Source organism: Elaeis guineensis, chromosome 1 (assembly GCF_000442705.2).
Source record: "Elaeis guineensis isolate ETL-2024a chromosome 1, EG11, whole genome shotgun sequence".
In the NCBI taxonomy this organism is placed as follows: Eukaryota; Viridiplantae; Streptophyta; class Magnoliopsida; order Arecales; family Arecaceae; genus Elaeis; species Elaeis guineensis.
Window position 1 is genome coordinate 86,903,697 of NC_025993.2, and position 22,500 is coordinate 86,926,196.

Below are 22,500 nucleotides of genomic sequence, written 5' to 3' on the forward strand. Positions count from 1 at the left end.
AAAACATAATCTATTAAGCATCAGTCAATTTTGTGATAAAGGGTACAAAGTTATTTTTGAATCTTCATTATGCATAGTAACTAGTCCCAATGATGAATGCATTAAATTTGTTGGGCATAGACATAGTAATGTTTATATGGTAGATTTGAATGATCTTTCCAAGATAAACATGTAATATCTAGTAGCCTTGAATGCCAAAATTAATGAGACTAGTTGGTTTTAGCACCGTAGGCTTACACATATTAGCATGCATTCACTTTCAAAACTTATTAAAAAGGAATTGGTTACTGATTTATCTAAATTAAATTTTGAAAATGATAGAATTTGTGATGCATGTCAACTGAGTAAATAAATAAAAATCTTATTTAAATCTAAAAATATTGTTTCAACTTCTAGGTCGTTAGAATTATTACACATGGATTTATTTGGACTCATTTGAACTACTAGTTTAGGTGGAAAATGATATGGCTTTATAATTATTGATGGTTTCTCTTATTTTATATGGATTTTTTTTTTTGGCACATAAGGATGAAACTTTTCATGTATTCTCAAAATTTTATCGAAGAGTTACTAATGAAAAAGATTTTTTAATTCAAAATATTCGAAGTGATCATGAAACTGAATTTGAAAATCAAGATTTTAAAATATTTTATGATAAAAAAGGTATTGACCATAATTTTTCAGCACCTAGGACATCCCAACAAAATGGGACAGTGAAAGAAAAAATAGATCTCTTGAAGAAATAGCTCATACCATGCTATGTGAAAGCAACCTCGTAAGATACTTTTGGATGGAAGCAATTAACATGGTATGTTACATTTTAAACCATCCTTTAATTAGATCAATTCTAAAGAAAACACCCTATGAGCTTTGGAAAGGAAGAAAACCAAACATTATATTTTTTCATATCTTTGGTTGCCGATGTTTTGTTTTGAACAATGGTAAAGGGAGATTAGAAAAATTTGATGCAAAATTCGATGAAGCTATTTTTCTTAGTTACTCCTCTTCTAGTAAAACTTTTAGAGTTTTCAATAAAAGAACTTTAGTAGTAGAGGAGTCAATACATGTTATTTTTGATGAGACTAATAATCTTCCTTCAAAGAAGGGTGAAGGTATTGATGATGCAGATCCTCTTATATAAGGGATGAAGAAGCTCACCCTAAAAGACTCAACTATTCAAAATGAAGAAGAACATGAAAACAAACAAGAGGATGAAAGTGAAAAACAACAAGAACAACCTCAAGGTACAAATGATCTACTCAAAGAATGGAGGTATGATCACAATCATCCCAAAGAATTAATTATTGATAATCCTACTCATGGAGTAAGAACTCGTTCTTCACTTAGAGATGCATACAATCATTTTGCATTTATTTTTCATTTTGAACCTAAAATTATAGATGAAGCTGAAAAAGATTATAATTAGATAAATGCAATGTAAGAAGAACTTAATCAATTAGAAAGAAATAATGTATGGTCTTTAGTATCAAGACCTAAAAATTATTTAGTAATTGGCACAAAATGGATATATAGGAATAAATTAGATGAACATGAAAATGTAATTAGGAATAAAGCAAGATTGATTGCAAAGGATTATAATCAAGAAGAGAGAATTAATTTTGATGAGACCTTTACACCTGTTGCTAGATTAGAAGCAATTAGACTTTTACTTGCATATGCATGCTTTATGAATTTTAAGTTATTCCAAATGGATGTCAAAAATATTTTTCCAAATGGTTGTATTGCTGAAGAAGTATATGTAGAATAACCCCCTGATTTTGAAAATCATGCTCTTCTTAATCATGTTTTCAAATTAAACAAGCATTGTATAGTTTAAAATAAGCACCTAGGACTTGGTATGAAAGGTTAAGTAAATTCTTGCTTAATAATGATTTTTCAAGAGAAAATGTAGATACAACCCTTTTCATTAAAAGAGATCATGATGATATCTTAGTTATACAAATATACATTGATGACATTATATTTGAATCTACTAATGAAACTCTTTGTCAAGATTTTGCTAAGCTCATGTAGGGGGGTTCGAGATGAGCATGATGGGAGAACTTACATTCTTCCTCAGACTTCAAATCAAACAAACAAAGGAAGAGATCTCCATCACCCAAAGCAAGTACACAAGAGAACTACTCAAAAGATTTAGAATGGAGAACTCCAAAGCAATTGGTACCCCCATGAGCCCATCATGTAAGCTTGACAAAGATGAAGGAGGTAAAAATATAGATTCAAAACTTTATAGAGGCATGATTGGTTCTTTATTGTATTTAACTACTAGTAGTTCAGATATTATGTTTAGTGTTTGTTTATGTGCACACTTTCAATCAAATCTAAAAGAATCATATTTAAATATAGTTAAAAGAATTCTTAAATATTTAAAAGGTATACAAACTCTAAGATTGTAGTATTCTAAGGACTCATCAATTGACTTAATAGGATATTTAGATGCTGATTTTACTAGATGTAGATTAGATAGAAAAAATACTAGTTGAACTTACCAATTTCTAGGAGTTAACTTAATCTCTTGGTTTAGCAAAAAATAAAATTTGATGGCACTGTCTACGACCGAGGCTGAATACATTGCAGCCGGAAGTTGCTGTGCTCAAATTTTATGGATTAAGCAACAACTTGAGGACTTTGGCATCAAACTTAATGAAACTCCTATAAGATGTGATAACACTAGTACTATTAATCTAACTAAAAATCTAATTTAGCATTCTAGATCAAAATATATTAAAATTAGACATCATTTCATAAGAGAATATGTCCAAAATAATAATATAATTCTTGATTATGTTTGTACTAAAAAATAATTGGCTGACATCTTTACCAAGGCCTTAAGTGAAGATAGATTTTATGAAATTAGAAGAGAACTAGGAATCCTTGATCCATCAACTTAAATATCTTTCTGATTCTAAGTTTTTTTTATCAAAAATTTATTGAATCAAATTTTGAGCTTAATTCTTATCTCTCCTTTCTTAAAAATTCAAAACTATCCTTCATATGATCAATCTCTCAAATAGACACCCTTTTCTCAAGTTTTAAATTTTTTCAAAATTTTTTCATCATTTTTTTTTATTTTTTCCTAGCCATGAGTCGACCCCAGAGGTCGACCCTAGGGTAAACTTATAATTTTCATTAAAATCCATCGGGTGCTCTGTTTTATTAAGAAATCTCCGTTTGTAAAGGAGCTGACCCTTTTTGTCTTTCGTCTTCCTTATCCCACCGAACAAAACCTCCTTCCTCTCCACTCTTTCAATCGCAAAAATGTCTTAAAATCCCTCTTCCCACCAGGTTTTTTCCTTCAAATCACCCTTTTAGGAACTAAATCCCTCTTCCTTTTCTTCTTCATTTGGGTGGATTAAGCTTACTCTAGCTTCAAACCCTCTTCCCCCAACCGACTGTCTATCTCCCCAAAACCCTTATTTTTTTTCTAAAATTCTTTCCACTCACCTCTCATTAGGTCTTCTAAGTTGTTTGCAAGTCTCTCTTATCTGAAATGGCTCCCAAATTGAAGCTACCACAGAGAAGAAAGTCTATTCGTGGGTTAGAAGAGGATGTGTGCAGAAAAAAAATAGCAGCTGAGCCCTCTCCTTCTCCAACCCCAGCTCCAGATCCTGCTCCAGCTTCTACATAGTCCCCACTCAGTCCAAGCAAGGTACCTCTCTCCAATCGTAAAGTAAAATCTGGGAAGAACATAGATTTTAGGTTTTTTTGAAAAAGAAGGATTCTCTATTGGATCAAAAATTAAAAATCAAGGATGGGAGTTTTACTATCTTTTAAAGAAAAATACTTATGTGGATTTGGTCAGAGAATTCTATTTGAATTTAAGTTACTGCAATGGAATAGTAAAGTCTTTAGTGAAAGGTATTAACATTGTTCTTGATCTGTTGCATTTGAGACAAATCTTGCACTTGTCTTGTGAAGGTTATACTCATATGGAGCTCCCAATCAAAGAAGAAAGAATAAGTGTTATCTTAAGAAGAACATTTACTAAAAACTTAAATAAATTAGAAGCAAGGATTCTTTCAGTAGAGATGAGACTTTTGCATCACATGATTATCAAACTTTTTGTCCCTAAGAGTGGCAGGCATGACCTCTTATCTGGTAGGGATATTTGCATCATGTACCATGCGATCATCGAGACCCCCTTGAACCTTCCTGCTTTGATGTTTGAGGCCATGAGAGAGATCCTGAATAGATCTAAGGCTCACTTGCCTTATGGTATGGCACTCACCTTGGTCTTTAGGAGGTTCAGAATCTGTTTTGAGGGGAAGGCAGTCACCATATTATCACATTCTGATACCATCAACCACTACACACTGCATCGCATGGGCTTTTCGAAGACTGATGGTAGTTGGTCGAAGGGTGTTAAGGAGAGAGCAGAGGAGGAGGGACCATCTTCACCTCCTCATGATCACAGAGTATCTCCTGATATTCAGTTCATGTCTGATCACGAGGCTGGTCCCTCAGAGTCAGTGAGGAGGGAGGCTTCTGTACCACAGTCTAGGAGCAGAGTAGATCCTTCAGAGATCAGGCTTGCAGATGATCAGATTGAGTTGATGTCCCAGTGGGTTGCTTCCATTTTATCCCAGTAGTTTGCCACCTCAGATTTTGCTCAGAGGATGACATCTCAGGTTGTTTTAGATCAGACCTTGATCCCTCATATCTCTATTGTCTTTCAGATGCTTACAGCTCAGTCCGCACATATTGAGGAGCTTGAGAGATATATTTTGAGACTGATGGGCAGAGTTTTAAATTTGCAGAAGCAGGTATTAGCTTTAGCCCATCCCCAGCCATAAGAGAACATCATGGAGGTCTCTGACCTGTCTGCAGAGGTGGCTAGGCTTCGAGATATTTTGCAGAGTGGCTTTGATTTTTTGAGGAGAGAGATCAGGGGCTCCAGTGAGACTGTCTCTACTCAGATTGGTGCCTTGATGCAGTCCATGACGAGAGCTTTGGAATAATTGGACACCATCAGACTTTCTCTCCTAGCACAGTCCATAGCTTTTCAGGCTCCGGAGACTTCTCGCCCTTCTACTCATGCCAGTACTTCTACCCGTGGCTGAGGCAGACGTGGTCGAGGACGTGCCTGTGGCTTTGATCTTGAGACTCCTCATCATATCTCTAACTCTTCTGATTCTGATGCCTCTAGCCACGACATCTGTTAGATCTAGCATAGTTAGTCTTTTATGTCTAAGATCTAGTTTATGGCCTTTGTATTAGTTGGCTGATTGACTTATGGATAGTTGTATTGTTTGTTATCCATGACTTTTGTATGGCCTATGTACTTTGACTTGACTCGTATGTATCGTGACACATATGTCACATTTTGGATATATATATATATATATATATATATATATATATATATATATATATATATATATATGCTTTTATCTTATATGAATGTCTTTGGATTGATTTTTTTTATGAATGGCCTTAATTGAAATGTCTTAATTCTGTGATATAAAAAATACCTCATATATGTGCGATGTAATATTATGAATGGCAATATCTTCTATATGAGCAAATTGAAATATCCTTTATGATTGCTATAGTGAGGGAGAGTCTCTTTCATTTTTTTTCTTAAAAAGGAAGAGTAATGATCTTAATTGATGTTGTCAAAAAAGAGGAGTAGAGAAATAAAATCGAGCAATAAGCAAAATTGTCAAAGTAAATTTGTCAAAAAAAATAATCTTATAAGCTATTTTAAAACTAATCTTCAAACTACTCATGATGCTTTCTATTCAAATAATTGGCTATAATGTTTAAGTGATACATCTTCATAAATTTAAAATTCTTAATCAATGCTTTATATATGTTATATGTTATATTTTGCTTTTGCTCAAATATTTTGTCATCATCAAAAAGGGAGAGATTGTTGCTCCTTCAATTGATTTTGATGATTACAAAATATTTGAGGGGGTTACTAATGATTTTGGTTTGAAAAAAAATTTATTATATTTCAGGAGCAAAATCATAATTTTATCAAGTTCTGATTCAAAAGTCTCAAGAGCAAGAACAGAAGATTTATGATCTATTGAAGATAATTTTATATTTTTTGGATATATATTTTGAGAGAAAATCAAGTTTAAAGAAAAGGATCGACCTCTAGGGTCGATCCCTGTCAAAAGGGCTGAATAGCATGCTATTTTTGGCTGGCACACCCAAAGGGGATGACCCTATGAGTCAACCTCTATTGCTGTACAAGCCAAAGAACAGAACAGTGACTTTCTATTTTGCACCACAGATGTCGACCCTATGAGTCGACCCCTGTGTAGAGGTCGACCCTATGAGTCGACCCCTACGACGAAAAATCTCCGTAACGGTTAGTTTTTTATCTTGATTTGATCGTATTTAATATTCATTTAATACACTCCAATGGCTCTAAACCTGTCCAGATTACTCTCCACCATCTATTGAAGATATAAAGGTACTTAAAGGAGGAAAAAAGAAAAGATTTTTCAAGCATTCATTTCAGCCCTAAAGAAAAAGCCTTCTTCAAGCAAAACAGGCTTTCATTTCATGTTCATCAACCCCTCAAAAGCTCATTCAAGTCTTCAACAACCTTGAAACAAATCAGAAAAGCTTCTTTCTTGTTGTATAAAGTGTATTTAAAATTTTAATTTGCTTATTAAAGGAGCTAAACTTGTATTTTCATGTGATTAACTCTTATACTCTGTTTTTGTCTTGATCCTTAGTTTTGGAAGGGTTCCAAAATTTGAAAAGGTTGGTCCGAACCTTGAATCGGATTGTATTTAGATTGGCTTGTAACTGAAAAATAAGTGTTCTAGCTTGGGATAGCTAGAGTCGGAGGTACCGACGTTGTATTCTTGTTGAATACGTTTTAGTGAATTTAAATTCTCAAGTAGGAGCTTGGGGAGTGGATGTAAGTACAAGATTGGCATCAAACCACTATAAATTTTGATTGTTTGTTTTGTGCTTACTTATTCTTTTTCTAAGTTTCTTTATTTTCTTGCATTCTTGCATCTCATTTCTACACCTTGTTTAAATCATTTTCTACATATAACCTACTCATTGTTATTTAATTCTTGTGGTTCTAAATTAACTTTAAAATTTCAAAAATCCAATTCACTCCGCCCCTCCTCTTGGGTTGCATAGCTGGGTAACAATTAGGAATATGAAAGGATATGCTATTACTATTCATAAAGAATATTTTTTAATAAATGATCAATTCTATAATGTAGAATCTGCATGCAATGCGCAGGCTCACAACTAGTATATATATTAAAACAGAGGCCTCTCAGTGGAGAAGCCTCCATTGGACACCTGGGCATCTAAAAATAAGAGGAGGGAGCCGCATGGCATCGTCTAAGCTTCCCTATTTGATCGCGCGTGAGAAGCTTCCCTTTTTGTCTACTCTTGAGGATGAAAACCAATTCTCAGACGGATTTGGCACGGAGAGAAGAGAGAATGGGGAAAGGACTTACAAGGGCTACCACCATGGCATGGCCAGTGGTGCTTTTGGTGGGGGCGTGCAGCATTATGGGTGGGACAGCGAGGTGGGAAAGGGTCTTACCTTTAATTTTTTCCATCTTTCCTTTGTTTTCATTGATTTTTGTTTTATTTTCCCCTAATTTTTCTCGTATTTTTTCCGTCCTCAGGAGCCTCGATCGAGTGGGAGATCTGGAGGTTGAGCAGCTCAATGTGGCACCCGAGGCGGAGGAGGGTCAACGGCCCGAGGGCCAAGGAGCTCAGACATCCACAGGTGCTTGATGAAGCGCCAGTGGGGACCGTAGGGGGAGAATGCGAAGCCGGAGGCATTGTAGGTGAAGTGGCAGGCTGCGGCGGTCTGGGGGTGGTTGGAGATGGCCATGTCATGGCTCTTAAAGAGCTCACGGGCAAGGTTAGGGGAGAAGGTAATGATGTAGAGGGTGGAACCGAGGTGGAGGCTAAAGAGGGGGCCATGGTAGGGGGTGAGGCGGTAGAGGGTCCGGTGGATTAGGGGTCTCTGATGCCATTCATGTCACTGGATCACTCCCTCGCCACTCCTCTGGCACTGTATACGGCGTTCCCTTTGTTATGCTCCTCTCAGCATCCCTCAGGACACACATCCGGACCTTCTCCATTTGCAATGCTCCGATGCGCTTGGCATCCGCTGGTGTGGCGGCAGAGACAGCATCGACGCATGTGAAACGGGCACCATGGGGACACACATCCAGATCTTCTCCATTTGCAATGCTCCAACGCCCTCGGTGTCTGCCGGTGTGGTGAAATGTGCACCGCAGTGGTGAGGCTGGCATGCGTGAAGCGGCTGCGGTGGCAGCAGGGCTCGGGCAGTTCTTCTCCCTCTGTCCTATGAAGAAGAGAAGAAGAAGAGGGAAGGAAGAAAAAGAATAAAAAAAAAGAGAAAAAAAAAAGAAAAAAATAAAAAAAATTATTTTTTTAAAAAAGATAATAGTAAAGATCCTTCGTTATTGTGAATTCTGGGCAGTTCTTCTTCCTCTGTCCTTCTGTGAAGAAGGGAAGAAGAAAAGGAAAGAAAAAAATAATTAAAAAAAAATTAAAAATTATTTATATAAAAAAGATAACAGTAAAGATCTTTCGTTATTGTGAATTCTATTGTTGAGACTTCTTAGTTTTTTTTTTAGACTCATTCAAATAAGGAACCAAGAGCAATATTTGGGATTTGAAAGATAGTTATCCAATATATAATTAATTACAAATCATTATTTTGGATGGTATTAATTAATTACAAATTTTTAATTATTTTTTATATTCAAAGAATAGATACCGATGATTTGATATTCCGTAGATTAGAGACATCAATCTTCGGGAGAGAATCGAATCAGTAAAAGAAGAGATGGAAAAAAAAAATTTAAGTTTAGATTTTTAATTTTTTTAAAAGAAATTTTTTTATAGTTTAGATCTCTAAAATTTTGATACTAGAATTTTTTTTAAATTTTTTAAATTTAAATCTCTCGTAAGTGATTAGTTGGAGACATACTCATCAATCGATTTTAATCGGTATCCCATAAAACTATCATTTATCATCATATTGCTATATTTTTACTCCACCCCAAGCTCAAAGATGCTGCGGCTATTGATGGTAGCGGTGGTCGATGGTCAACATTATCAACTCTATTATTGAAAGAGTTGGGAGGTTTGCGAGGAGAGGATTGAAGAAAAAGGAGGAAGAGAAAGAGAGAAAGATTTAAAAAATAATTAAAAATAAAAATAATAAAAAATTATAAATTTATGAAGGAACCTCACGGAATCAAGATCGTTGATCATCACAAGATTTATCCGAGAACTTATAATTCAGATTATGCACAAAATATAATTTATTAATTATTTTAATTATTTTTAAAAATATATAAAATAGATATAATAAAATAAATAAATAAATAAAATAAAATAAAATAAAAACATTCCATGCATCACACCGCGTTATAAACTAGTATATATCTATATTCATATTTTCTAATATGATCTATGTTTATTTAAAATAAATATAAATATAATTTTTTTGCATCCCATCCATCTATTTTCGTCGAACACAAGCTGATATGGATAAATACTCATATTCAATCGGTTTTGAGGCCTAACAATGTCCCCAAGCCGGATGATGGCGCGGAAATGAATGGTTGCCGCACGAGCCACGTGCCGATGCCGTTAGTTCTCCCCCCAACCCTCTCCGTCCCCGCTCCTATCGCCGCCGGGCGGCGACGGCGGCAGCGGCGGTGGCCGACAAGCAGCCTTCCCACCCTTCAACTCCAACGGCATCTGTCTCCAGAAAGCGCGGAAAATGTAAGATTAAAAAATCTTTCTGCGGATTCTTTTTGGTTTTGCTTGGTTATTTATTTTTTCTTTTTGCTAGCATTTGCTGCATGATCTTAAAAGTATAAATTTTCGCATAGTTTGCGGACCAACCTCCCAAAGGATTTCTCTCTGTTTTTTTTTTAGAGTTTTTAATGAAACAAATCCATGATAGCACTGTATGGGCCAGCATGACGAATGGTCCAAATCGTTGTGGCCAAAATTCTATGTTTTCAACTACCTGATTGAGTTGGATGTAGAAGGAGTCAGTTTAAGGGTCATTCTCAGTTCAATAAGACAAAAGTGGCATCTCCAAAGGGATTGTCTTTATCCTCTCCATATCTTTCACCAAGATCGTAGAAGATCCAAAATGCCTCCCATGTAGTTGAAGAAAGAAAAATGAAGTGGAAATACTCTTTGTTGCATGATAGTGGCACCACCATGAGTGCGATGGACAAGTGATTTAATTATTGCATTGAGCCTTACATTGTCCACAACAAGCTCATGTAGTCTTTTTCAACGACTATTTTAAATGGAAGAAGACTTATTAAATGGATCATAGGATAGAATACCTTCTTGCTTGGTCAGGTAATGAAATGATGCTATTGAGAAAGTGAATTATGTTTTACTAATCAATTCACTTACTTTGTAGCATGCTCGTGTGGTCTTCTTCAATGTCTGTTTTACATGGAAGAAAAGGATCTTTATGGGGATCATAAGGTAAGATTCCTCCTTGCACAGGCAAGAACCACAATGAGACTGTTGTATATTTTATTATATTTAAGTAGTTCATTTTTTGATGCATCGTTTCATGAGATTTTCCAAATTTACTATATCTTTCAGATGTAGCTAAAGCAATCAATAATAACTGGATGTAGCAGGAGGGCAATGAAACTTCTCCTTACCATTTCTTGTTGCCCATCCAGTGCTGGTGGTCAAACACTGGGATATGCTGGAGTTCAGGTGGAACTTTGGTATCCTAATCATTAAAAAAGGGAAATCTCGAATTGTTATCTGCAGACCATCCGATATTTTTCCTAGCAGCGTGAATCAGTAAAGAAATGCTTCTCATATTCATTTTGGTCAAAATGATTTTTGAGTAAATAGTTATTAGAAATAATCAATGAATTTAAAAGTAAAAATCACGTTGAAACATGTTCCTTTGGGAAGAATTTTTTCAATTTCTATGGTTTATTTCCCTTTCATTTTAATATCTAACTCTTTGTTGAGTTTCTTCAAACTATCTGCTGAATTACAAAATTTGAACTTGCTAAATCAGTCAGGTACATGACTTTCTGAGATGAGAGATTAAGCTTAAACAAAGTAATGGTAGAAAGTAAATGGCAAATGAAACTTGGTTGTCTGCAAAACATAAACTTGTAACAAGGTCATGTGTACAAGCAAATAAATCATTTATTTAGTCAGAATGTAGATTTAATTTGATGGCTGGTGCCTCACAGCACTTGATGCATGATCAGCCAGGATCCAGACTTGGCAAGACTGTAAAATGAACTTACACAAAATTTGGTAGAAACCAAATGCAAAAGACTTGATACATCTAGCCACCCTGTCATCTTGTAATATGGTAATGTGTATAGCCAGAGCTATTCTATGTATCTAACCAGAATCCAGATTTGCTAGGGTACATTCAGGCAGCTAGTGCCCCACTGCACCTGACAAATAACCATTGTCTGCTGTTACCTGTACTTCGCATGAATGCTTCCCTCAAAATTGACTGTGTTAACATTGAGATGCCCAGAGGCTAATTTCTTTTAGGTATGGAGAAAACACTACTTGATCAACTCTTTGGACATTTTACTGTTATCATATGTGTTTCAAGTTTCAGCTGTTGACATAGATGCTTGCTCCATAGTTTAAAATTTGCTTGTCCTCTTTCAACTGTTAAATAACATAGGAAGCTTCAGAATGAAGGGGAAAAAAAAGAAGTCTCTTTGGTGCATATTTTCATAATGTTGTAAGTCAGAACCCCATAGTTATAACCCCACAACCTGAACCTTATGCAATCAGGCCTAAAGTACCAATAGCTTATATCTTTCTGCTTGGAGGTTTCTTTTGAGCTTTACAAACGCCCTTTTGTGCTGAGTATCAAAGTTTGAAGCAGTCAGGGATTCTTATATTTGTCCTTTTTCTTGTTTCCATTGGATACCTCTCACCAGAATATGCCAATTAATCTACAAGATGAAATAAACAATGGATTTTTTATTCAATCATCTAAACAAATACCATTCCAGAGTATAGCTACTGGCGATCTCTTTACCAACTTTTGTTATCATGGCACATCTCATAGAGTTCTAACACCATGTCGACTTAGTCATTAACTACTTATTTGAGAATGACCAAAGGAGAGATGGAGATGTCAAATCCTTCAGTTGATGCAATGTCCAAAGGAGTAGAGAGAGACAAAGATGTTGCCAACACAAATAAGCAGCAAGACTCAAAGGAGAAGAAGAATAGTGTCCCTTACTGCAGGCTTTTCTCATTTGCTGACACAGCTGATCTTGTTTTGATGGTCACTGGTTCAGTTGCAGCTGTAGCAAATGGGGTCTCATTACCACTTATGACAATTCTTTTTGGGGAACTGATCAACATACTTGGGAAGACTACAGATGCTCATATTGTGGTTCATGAAGTTTCCAAGGTGACTAAAATGATATCCATAACTACTTTGATAGTCATATGATCATCACTCAAATAGTACATACCAACTGTTATGTTCAATTTGTATTGGTTCCAGACCTATCTATTATCTTTTAGTGTTTCTAAGGATTTCTGCTCTATATTTAGTGGTGTATATTTTCATTGTTCATCTAGTTCTTGGTTTCATATCACATTGTAGAATCTTCTAGCTTTTGTGTCTTGTGCATTGAAGTAACCTACTTCATGATCTCACTTCATTAGGTAGCTCTCAAGTTCATATATCTGGGCGTGGCAAATGGTGTGGCATCATTCCTCCGTAAGAACATATTTTTATAAATATAAGGCAATATTTAGAGTAATAACATGTAGTTACATTTGGACCTAAGGGCAAACCTTAAATGTTTTTGGGTAGAGGTGGCATGCTGGACAACCACTGGGGAACAACAGGCTGCACGAATCCGGAATTGGTACTTAAAAGCCATACTAGGACAGGATATTGCCTTCTTTGACAAGGAAGCAAATACAGGGGAGGTTGTTGGAAAGATATCAGGTGACACTTTCCTCATTCAAGATGCCATGGGTGAAAAGGTACAAATGTCTTCCTTTTGTCCATCTCCATTTATATTATTCTTTCATCTTGTAGGATAAGTTCAAACATGTTCTAGTGGTATCTTGCAAACATATTTTGCTTATTTTAGTCCCACCTAATTAGCAGCTTGTATGGGTAATGCTGCACATTTAATTACTGCTTTGGTTAATAAAAATATCATGCTTTCTTATTAATGTATTTGGTTGACTCCAAGATACTTGTCTTGCCTGGGAGAAGTTTGGACTTATTCTGGGATTTAAAAGATCGTGAATTCCTCCATCATTGTATCTTCCATGATCTTCAACTCAATGTTTTTTCAACTCCTTGATTTCTTCATCATGGTTTTTGTTCCAATTTACAGGTTGGAAAGTTCATTCAGCTGGTATCATCATTTATAGGAGGGTTTATAGTAGCATTTCTTAAAGGCTGGCAACTTTCCCTTGTTATGTCATCTGTTATTCCTCTTGTCGTGCTTGCTGCTGCAGTGATGGCTATTGCTATCACCAAGATGGCTGCCCATGCGCAAACAGCTTACTCCGTGGCAGCAGCCACAGTGGAACAAACTATTGGCTCAATTAGAACAGTACGAAACATTTCCTGTGTTTCTTTTGAAATCAGAATATTCTTTTCATTTTTATTCTGATCTCACTGCTCTGAGTCCTTCGCAGGTTGCTTCTTTTACTGGAGAGAAACAGGCTATCAAAAAATATAATAGGTCTCTAAAGAGTGCTTACAAGGCCAGCGTTCTGGAGGGTTTAGCTGCAGGTTTTGGTTTGGGTGCGACTATTGCTATAATAATCTGTTCTTATGGCTTAGGTGTATGGTTTGGATCTGAGATGATACAAAGGAAAGGTTATACTGGTGGAGATGTTATTAATGTGATTTTCGCAGTTGTTACTGGTTCCATGTAAGTTTCTATTACCCAATATGCACTGTGTGATATATATATTTGCAGTCCAATTTAAAAACAAAATACGCAATCCTGTCTATTTTACTAACTTATGAACTACTTATTAGTAGCAAGATTTTTTAGATTCCTATCTATTGCTGCTTGATGTAAGTTGCATACTGCAAATTGTTAGAATTCTCGGAGGTTTGAGGCTCACTGTTTGTCCCTTACAAAATGACATTGATCTTTAATCTCTAGATTCCCATAATCTGATGGCAAATCATAATTTTTCACCTTATTAATATTTTGATGTTATCAAATATATACGTTTCTAGCATGTCTTTGCATAAGGTATCCAGTAAGCATAAGCAACTTTAGTAGCAGTTTTATGTAGAATTTCCATGCAATGCTGAAAGTTCTAGATGACATTAGCAATGATCACTGAATATATTCAATCTTTTCTCTAGCTTTGTTATATATAAAAAAGTTTGTAATATTACTTGACTTCTAGTCATTTGTAGTTTAAACCTAAGAATTACTAAATATGCATATCATAAACTTGTGGATTAGAAAAGTATGTACAAGCCTTGTGGGAGAAACGTGTTTTAAGATGAGTGAAAAACCTTTTCAGATCTTCTAAAAGCCCGTGACACTGCTCCTTTCCATTTCATATATTTTTTCTTATAAGAACCCTTGATGTGCTAAATGGGGTTGATTTATAATAAGTTCCCATGACCAGGGCTAGTTTCAAGCCAATCATGTGTTATGATTAGGTTCACTTGGCCTGGTAAGTATCTTTCCCAGCACAGTTTCTTCTACAGTTCTACCTCTGTAGAAGAAGCCAACCATCTGCCTTATTGGATTATAAACGTTCTATCATGAAATATCTCAGTCAAACACTTATTTCTTTAAAGAATCTCCATTATGTTGATGTGTTAATGAACCTTCTTTTATAATCAATTCATACAGATTAAGCTTTGACCTAACATAATTACTTGATTTCTCAGTTTTAGGAATATTGGGAGCAGAAGTTAACATATTGATAAAGTTACACGAGAATGTTTGTATATTTATAATGTAAAAGCATAATGATGGACGTAAGAAGCATGTAATCCCCAAATCTACTCTGAATGCTAGTATATGGTTATTCTTGTTAGTAGATTGTTCAACGAAACTATATGGGCTTTCCAACTGAGTTGTCAACCTTTGAACTGCCTCCTTTTTCCCAATTCAATAATGAGCAAGTCTGAATAGTTTTTATCTTTCCTGCTATATTCATTCTACATCCAGGTCATAAGCTGACAAACAGTAATTCATACTTGGTTTTCAACTGGCAAGGAACCACTGCATGCATAAATGTTCCCATATATTTATGCCCTTGAGTGTGCATCCATATGACTGCACGCCCTGGTGAATCAAGGGAGCAGACTGGCTTACATATATGCATCTTGTGAAATCCACATATTTTATTCTGCTGATTGTTGAGAATGTCAACAAGTTTTACTTGTCCATCTTGATAATATTTCTACAGGTCTTTAGGCCAGGCATCTCCATGTTCAAGCGCATTTGCAGCAGGAAAAGTGGCAGCATTCAAGATGTTTGATATATTCAATAGGAAACCTGAGATAGATGCATATGACACTACTGGAAAAATTTTGGATGACATTATAGGAAATATTGAACTAAGGGATGTCAGTTTTAGCTATCCAACTAGGCCAGATGAGCAAATACTCACTGCATTTTCTCTAATCATACCAAGTGGAATGACTGTTGCTTTGGTTGGCGAAAGTGGAAGTGGGAAGTCAACAGTGATCAGTCTAATTGAGAGGTTTTATGATCCACAAGCTGGTGAAGTTCTTATAGATGGAATAAATATCAAGGAGTTTCAGCTCAGATGGATCAGAGGAAAAATTGGACTAGTTAGCCAGGAACCAGTACTCTTTGCAACTAGTATTAGAAATAACATTACTTACGGCAAAGATGACGCAACTATTGAAGAAATCAGAGCTGCACTGGAGCTGGCCAATGCTTCTAAATTTATCAATGAACTGCCTGAGGTTAATCTTTTCAAACTTCAGAACATTTTATCTCTCGTTCTCCTTTTGATCCTGACACACTATTTGCTTTTGGTTATCAAACATGCTTATAGAATGCTTCAAAGCTTTTCATATAACCATTATAGGAAAGGTAAAAGTGGCTCTGTCCTTGTTAGGGGCAGATAATGGAACAATGCTTCCTTTTCTTTCTTGATTTCATTAGTGTTAATTGCTACTATATGATAATTGAATGGATGATACTGCAACTAGGGCCTTGATACATTGGTTGGTGAGCATGGAACACAGCTCTCTGGTGGACAAAAACAAAGAGTTGCAATAGCTAGAGCAATATTGAAGAACCCACGAATACTGCTATTAGATGAAGCCACAAGTGCTCTTGATGCAGAATCAGAACAGATGGTGCAGGAAGCACTAGACAAAGTCAGGAGTAATCGAACCACTGTCCTAGTTGCTCATCGCTTGAGTACAGTGAGAAAGGCTGATAAGATCACTGTGATCCATCATGGGTCTATAGTGGAAAAAGGTATTATTTGTGAAGATTCAGTCATAATTTTTTACTTGTTCACCCATTGCAGCTTGATTGCAACATGGCAAAAACTTCTGGAATCATAATATGATTTCTGAATGATTTATTCCTCCATATACCCTTCAGGATCACATGAGCAGCTCATCAAGAATCCTGATGGAGCATATTCTCGACTCGTACAATTGCAGGAAGTGAACCAAGATTCAGATCAACATTCTTGTCCTGATCAGCATGATTTATCAGTGGCTGTTCATTTGAGAAAACAATCATCTTCCTGGAGATCAACAAGCCAGCAAGCATCTCATGGTAGTGGGAGCCGTCATTCATTCTCGGAGTCCTTCAAATTGCCTGCTGGACCAGACATTCAAGAAATTGCCTGGAAGAAACCCAGCCATGAGGAGCCACCACAGCATCATCAGGAAGTGCCTCTCAGCCGCCTTGCTCATTTGAACAAACCAGAGCTTCCAGTTGTCCTGTTAGGTGTAATTGCTGCAGTAGTCAGTGGTATAGTATTGCCCATCTTTGGAGTACTGCTGTCCAGAATAATTCATACATTTTATGAACCACCAGCAAAGCTCAGGAAGGATGCTAGGTTTTGGTCATTGATGTTTGTAGTTGTTGGTTTGGTGACAATAGTATCAATTCCGGCTAGAGCATACTTCTTTGCTGTGGCTGGGTCCAGGTTGATACAGAGGATTAGGTCAATGTCATTTGATAAGGTTGTTAATATGGAAATTGGGTGGTTTGACAAATCTGAGAACTCCAGTGGAGCAATTGGAGCAAGGCTTTCAGCAGATGCAGCTGCAGTTCGGAGTCTTGTTGGTGATGCACTAGGGCTGATGTCTCAAAATGCTGCTACTTTCATTGCTGGTCTGGTCATAGCTGTTGCTGCTTGCTGGCAGCTGGCTTTGCTAATTGTTGCTTTGGTACCTGTGATCGTGGTTAATGGATGGATCCAGATGAAATTCATGAAGGGACTTGATGCTGATTTGAAGGTTTGACTCTAGAATTTAAAGGACATCACTGATTTACTGCATTATTGCTTTGAATTACTCTTTTTCTAACCCAAAATGATGATAAAATGGATGGCAAATTCCTCTTATTGATTGAATGGATTTGCTGCAAGATAAAAATTCTTTTATGGATGCCCCATTCACAAATTCTTTTAGAAAAAATAATGAAGCCAATGAACAAATTCGGACACTTGGAACTTCAAACTACGATTTCCATTCAAGTAATACTTGGAGTTTCATGTTATAGTTTTTATTAGCAGTTTTATGTTTTCTTTGTTTGTGATGATTTCCTTTTACAGATGAAGTATGAGGAAGCAAGTCAGGTTGCTAGTGATGCAGTTGGAAGTATAAGAACAGTTGCTTCTTTTGCGGCTGAGGATAAGGTGGTGGAGCTTTATCGGAAGAAATGTGAAGGTCCTAAAAATATAGTCACAAGGCAAGGATTGGTTAGTGGAGTGGGCTTTGGGCTGTCCTACTTTTTGCTGTTTTGTGTGTATGCGACCAGTTTCTACGTTGGAGCCCGACTGATAGAGGATGGCAAGACTACATCCACAGATATTTTTAAAGTATGTTGGTATAGATTTATTAGTCTAAATTGATGATGAGGGGAAAAGGACGTTTTTTGCATCATGATATTGACAATCCTTTTGGTTTGTTGTGCTCCAGAAACTTGGGCTCTGTTAGGTTGCCAAGAAAGTGAAAGAAAAATAATTTTCTATAGTGGAAAGAAAAGAAAAGAAAAGAAAGCTGAGAACTTTCCATTGTTTGGTAGCAAGAAATTAAGGAGAAGGTTGCTGAGAAAGCTCTTGTCATGTTTGAGTGGGGTAATTTTTATCTTAAATACATTGCCAAGGAGAGAATTTTTTGATTTTCCTGTTCAAAATTCCTACTTCTTGGGAAGGGGAAATTTAGGGTGGTTCAACAAAATATTTGCCTCTTCTTTCACAAATTTTCACTTTGAATTCCCTTTTAACTATCAAGCAGTGGAAAGGAACAAACAAATGTATTGAGTTATTTGTTGATTCAGAATGCATTATCCTTTTTCCCCTTGATTTAGAATACATTCTGTGGGAAAAACATCGTCAGATGGGAACCTCAAAATGAAAAAATTAGATTTATTCTACACTCTTTGTCAAAAAAAATAAATTATGTATAAAATGACAAAGATGCTTCTAATCAAAGATATCATCCTATTTCATAATACCTTCATGAAACTGAACTCATTGCAAAATTACAATGCAATTTCCTTCTCCTCAATGTAATTGTAGCTCATAGTTTTTATGTGCTTTGTAGGTCTTCTTTGTACTTAATTTTGCGGCAATAGGGATTTCCCAGTCAAGCTTCCTGGCACCTGATGCTACAAATGCCAAATCTGCTACAGCTTCAATATTTGCAATCCTTGATCAGAAATCCAGGATAGATCCTAGGGATGATTCTGGGATGACCATACGACTAGCGAAGGGGAATATTGAATTTCAACATGTCAGTTTCCGGTATCCCACAAGACCGGACATCCAGATTTTGGAAGACTTCTGCTTGGCTATTCAATCAGGAAAGGTAACTAAAGTTTAAATGAAACTATGGAAATATAATCTAACAACTTTGAGAGTTATCAAAGCACGTATGCCATTATTCATTTGCCTCTTGCATGCTGTCTTTTTTGCTCTTCGATGTGTGTACATTTCGACAGAAACTAATGATGTACCCATAGTTTTTCTACATTAGAGAGAGAGAGAGATTCTTGGTTACACTCAAGTGAATCCTTCCTTGGATTAGGTCTATCTAGATTGCATGATTGGGGGTTTCATATTGATGATCTAAGCTGTTGAATGTGATCTACTACCTCTGAAATGCTTATACACCGAAAATCATGTGACATGGAGATCCCTAGCACCTAATCATCTGGTGATCAAAAACATATATTTTCTGATCCATTTTTTTATCCTCTTGACGTATATGCTTGGGGTCTTCAAATCATACGATTTTTGGTATGCAAGCAATTTAGAGGTAGTAGATCACATAGTCCAATTATTGATGTAGGATCTCCCATTGTCCAATCTAGAGTTGGCCAGATCTTAGTAGAGATCCATTTGAATGTAGCCAAGCAATCTCTCTATCTCTCTCACTATCTATCTATCTATCTATATATCTATATGCATGCATGCATGCATGCAAGTATGTATGCACACACACACATATACATATACATATATATATATACATATACATATACATATACATATATATACATATATATATATATATATATATATATATATATATATATATATATATATATATACACACATACATATATAGATATACACATACATACATACATACATACATACATACATACATACATACATACATATATATACATACATACATACATATATGTATGTACATAGATATATATATATATACATATATGTATGTACATAGATATATGTACATATGTATATATATATGTGTGTGTGTGTGTGTGTGTGTGTGTGTAGCAATGTTCAAATAATAAACTTTGTGAGAAAAGAAAGAAAAATTATGCAAAATCTTGGAAAGAAACATCATGCTCTTGAAAGCAAGGTTTTACATCCTGGCTGTCCCATCTTATTTCTATGAGAAAATGGGACCTTGATAGGGTTGGGACTCCAAAACCAATCCACACGGGGAGAGAAAAAGAAAGAGGAAATAAAGAAATGAAGGAAAGGAAAAAGGTAAAGGGAAAGAAGGAGAAGAAAAAAGAAAGAAAGAAAGGAAGAGAGAAGAAAAAGAAAAGAAGGAAAGAAGACAAAAGAAAGAGAAAAGAAGAAAAGTAAAAAAAGAAAGAAAGGGATCAAAAAAGAAGGAAAGAAATAAAGAAGGGAAGAGAGACAGAGGGTATCTATTGGGATTCATGATCGGGACAGTTGTTGAGATGAGAATAATAGCAGAGGGTCCTGTTCCATAAAGAAACTAGGCTACCTCTATCTCACAGGGTTTAAAACCTTGCTTGAAATATTCTCAAAGGTGTCCTCTCTTGGTTTGTGATAATTTCTGTGAAAGAAACTAAAAATCTACTTTATCTTCCTAGAACAGACTGAATGTCTGATTTTTCTACTTGTACAATATAAGAAACCATGATATAAATGAAAGAACCTCATGCTATCTGGTTGAAAAAAAATTCATTTTACTGTTCGACACGTCTACTACACCCCTGGTTGAATAACATAATCTCTTTTTAGTGTATTCTTAGTCACAATTTATGATAGAAACCATTTAACCAAGTATCATGTACATACAGCTAAAAATTTCCTTATATAATTTATAGCAACTAACATTACATTTCTCATAATCTAATTGAGCTAATCTTAAAATATGACCTTTTGAAATCAAAGTGTTTCAACTTTTAACCATGCAAGCATTCCAATTTTGTATAGATAAAAGCAGTAATGTAGTCATAGAACTGTGTTATAGTGGTAGATTTTTCCATTCCATATTACACCTGGATAAATGTCTTTAGTGGGGTCATTCGATCCATATGATTTTCTAGTACAATCTAATTAATGGGCATTTACTGATTGAAATTTGTATGATTTATGACCTTAACCTTGCTCTCAGACCGTTGCACTGGTTGGAGAGAGTGGAAGTGGGAAATCGACAGTGGTCTCACTACTTCAGAGGTTCTATGACCCTGATTCAGGTCAAATTTTGCTTGATGGACTGGAAATACAAAAGCTACAGATAACGTGGCTGAGGCAGCAGATGGGTCTGGTGAGCCAAGAACCAGTTTTGTTCGATGACACAATCCGAGCTAACATTGCTTATGGGAAAGGAGGGGAGGCCACAGAGGCAGAAATTTTAGCTGCTGCTGAGTCAGCTAATGCTCACCAGTTCATAAGTGCATTACAGCAGGTCAGATGATGTCAACTATATTCTTGCTAATAGTCAAATGAATGTTAACTAGCTGTTTAATGGATAGAATGACGAGAAGTTAGTGTCTTTTATACTGTTTGTCATCTCCCGAATCCGGTAAACTGCAGGGATATGACACTTCAGTTGGAGAACGAGGTGTCCAATTGTCTGGTGGGCAGAAGCAGCGAGTAGCCATCGCACGGGCGATAATAAAAGATCCAAAGATCTTGCTTTTGGATGAAGCTACAAGTGCACTTGATGCTGAATCCGAGCGAGTGGTTCAAGATACGTTGGACCACGTGATGCTCAACCGGACCACAATTGTTATTGCACACCGATTGTCCACAATCAAAGGTGCTGATATAATTGCAGTAGTCAAGAATGGAATGATCATAGAGGAAGGAAATCATGGGGCCTTGATTGGCATCAAGAATGGGGCCTATGCCTCTCTTGTTTCATTGCACAAATGCTAATGCAGATTTTCATATCTAGTCTCTTGTGAGAGATGAATATTTTTACTTGTTTGAATGCCTAACCTTGATGCAATTTGACATCTTTTGAAGGGTGAAGGCTCCTTTGTACATGGAAGCTCCTATTTTTAAAATAACTACTTTTCAACAAATCACTTAGCCAATGATTTATTTGGATTCGTATTAGATGAGATCAGGTATCTTGCCTAACATGTTACATTATCCTTTTAGAGAACCTGAAACTATATATTCTTGATAACCTGGAAATCAAACTCAATTGTGTCCTAGGCATCCTGTTAAATTGGTGATAATTTCTGAGTGGCTAGCCTCCTAGAGCTAACTTGACTATTGGCACCCTGCCGGTCTTGTGTAAAGGTTCTTTCTCTTTGAAGATGACATAAGGAAGCAACAGTATATATAATGTTAGATACTATCAGCAGTACATGTAATGTTACATACTATCTGCATGAACAGGTAAGGAGCAATAATCTGACAGGACATGATAAATCATCATCTTCTTCTCTTCCTTCTTGGTATTTGCTTTCATTTCTGTTCTCTAATGCCTTCATGTATCATCTGACACCTATACCAAATGTTCCAGTGATCTTT

At 36.0% G+C, this 22,500-nt stretch overlaps 1 protein-coding gene across 10 annotated transcripts; it reads left to right on the forward strand.

Annotated features, from left to right (window-relative positions):
* The first annotated feature begins 9,562 nt into the window (after window positions 1-9,562).
* LOC105032306 (ABC transporter B family member 21) lies at window positions 9,563-22,043 on the forward strand. Of its 10 annotated transcripts, none has more exons than XM_010906716.4 (14): window positions 9,566-9,786; window positions 10,448-10,515; window positions 12,148-12,454; window positions 12,715-12,769; window positions 12,866-13,041; window positions 13,404-13,625; window positions 13,711-13,949; window positions 15,463-15,988; window positions 16,238-16,511; window positions 16,641-17,509; window positions 17,827-18,093; window positions 18,821-19,084; window positions 21,128-21,421; window positions 21,550-22,043. In XM_010906716.4, exons 1-14 carry the CDS (start codon window positions 9,616-9,618, stop codon window positions 21,892-21,894), a joined length of 4,077 nt encoding a protein of 1,358 aa, XP_010905018.3. In that variant the 5' UTR covers window positions 9,566-9,615; the 3' UTR covers window positions 21,895-22,043. The 10 variants fall into 10 exon arrangements, with proteins under 10 accessions (XP_073111716.1, XP_073111706.1, XP_010905018.3 ...); XM_073255585.1 differs by having other exon boundaries at window positions 9,653-9,786; window positions 12,128-12,454; XM_073255587.1 differs by having other exon boundaries at window positions 9,716-9,786; window positions 10,639-12,454.
* The last annotated feature ends 457 nt before the right edge of the window (window positions 22,044-22,500 follow it).

Excerpts from the sequence above, each read along its gene's own strand:
- LOC105032306 (XM_010906716.4), top strand. The coding sequence starts at position 9,616 with ATGAATGGTTGCCGCACGAGCCACGTGCCGATGCCGTTAGTTCTCCCC. Across the intron at positions 9,787-10,447 it reads CTCCAGAAAGCGCGGAAAAT|CATGCTCGTGTGGTCTTCTT; the intron begins GTAAGATTAAAA and ends CTTACTTTGTAG. Across the intron at positions 17,510-17,826 it reads GACTTGATGCTGATTTGAAG|ATGAAGTATGAGGAAGCAAG; the intron begins GTTTGACTCTAG and ends TTCCTTTTACAG.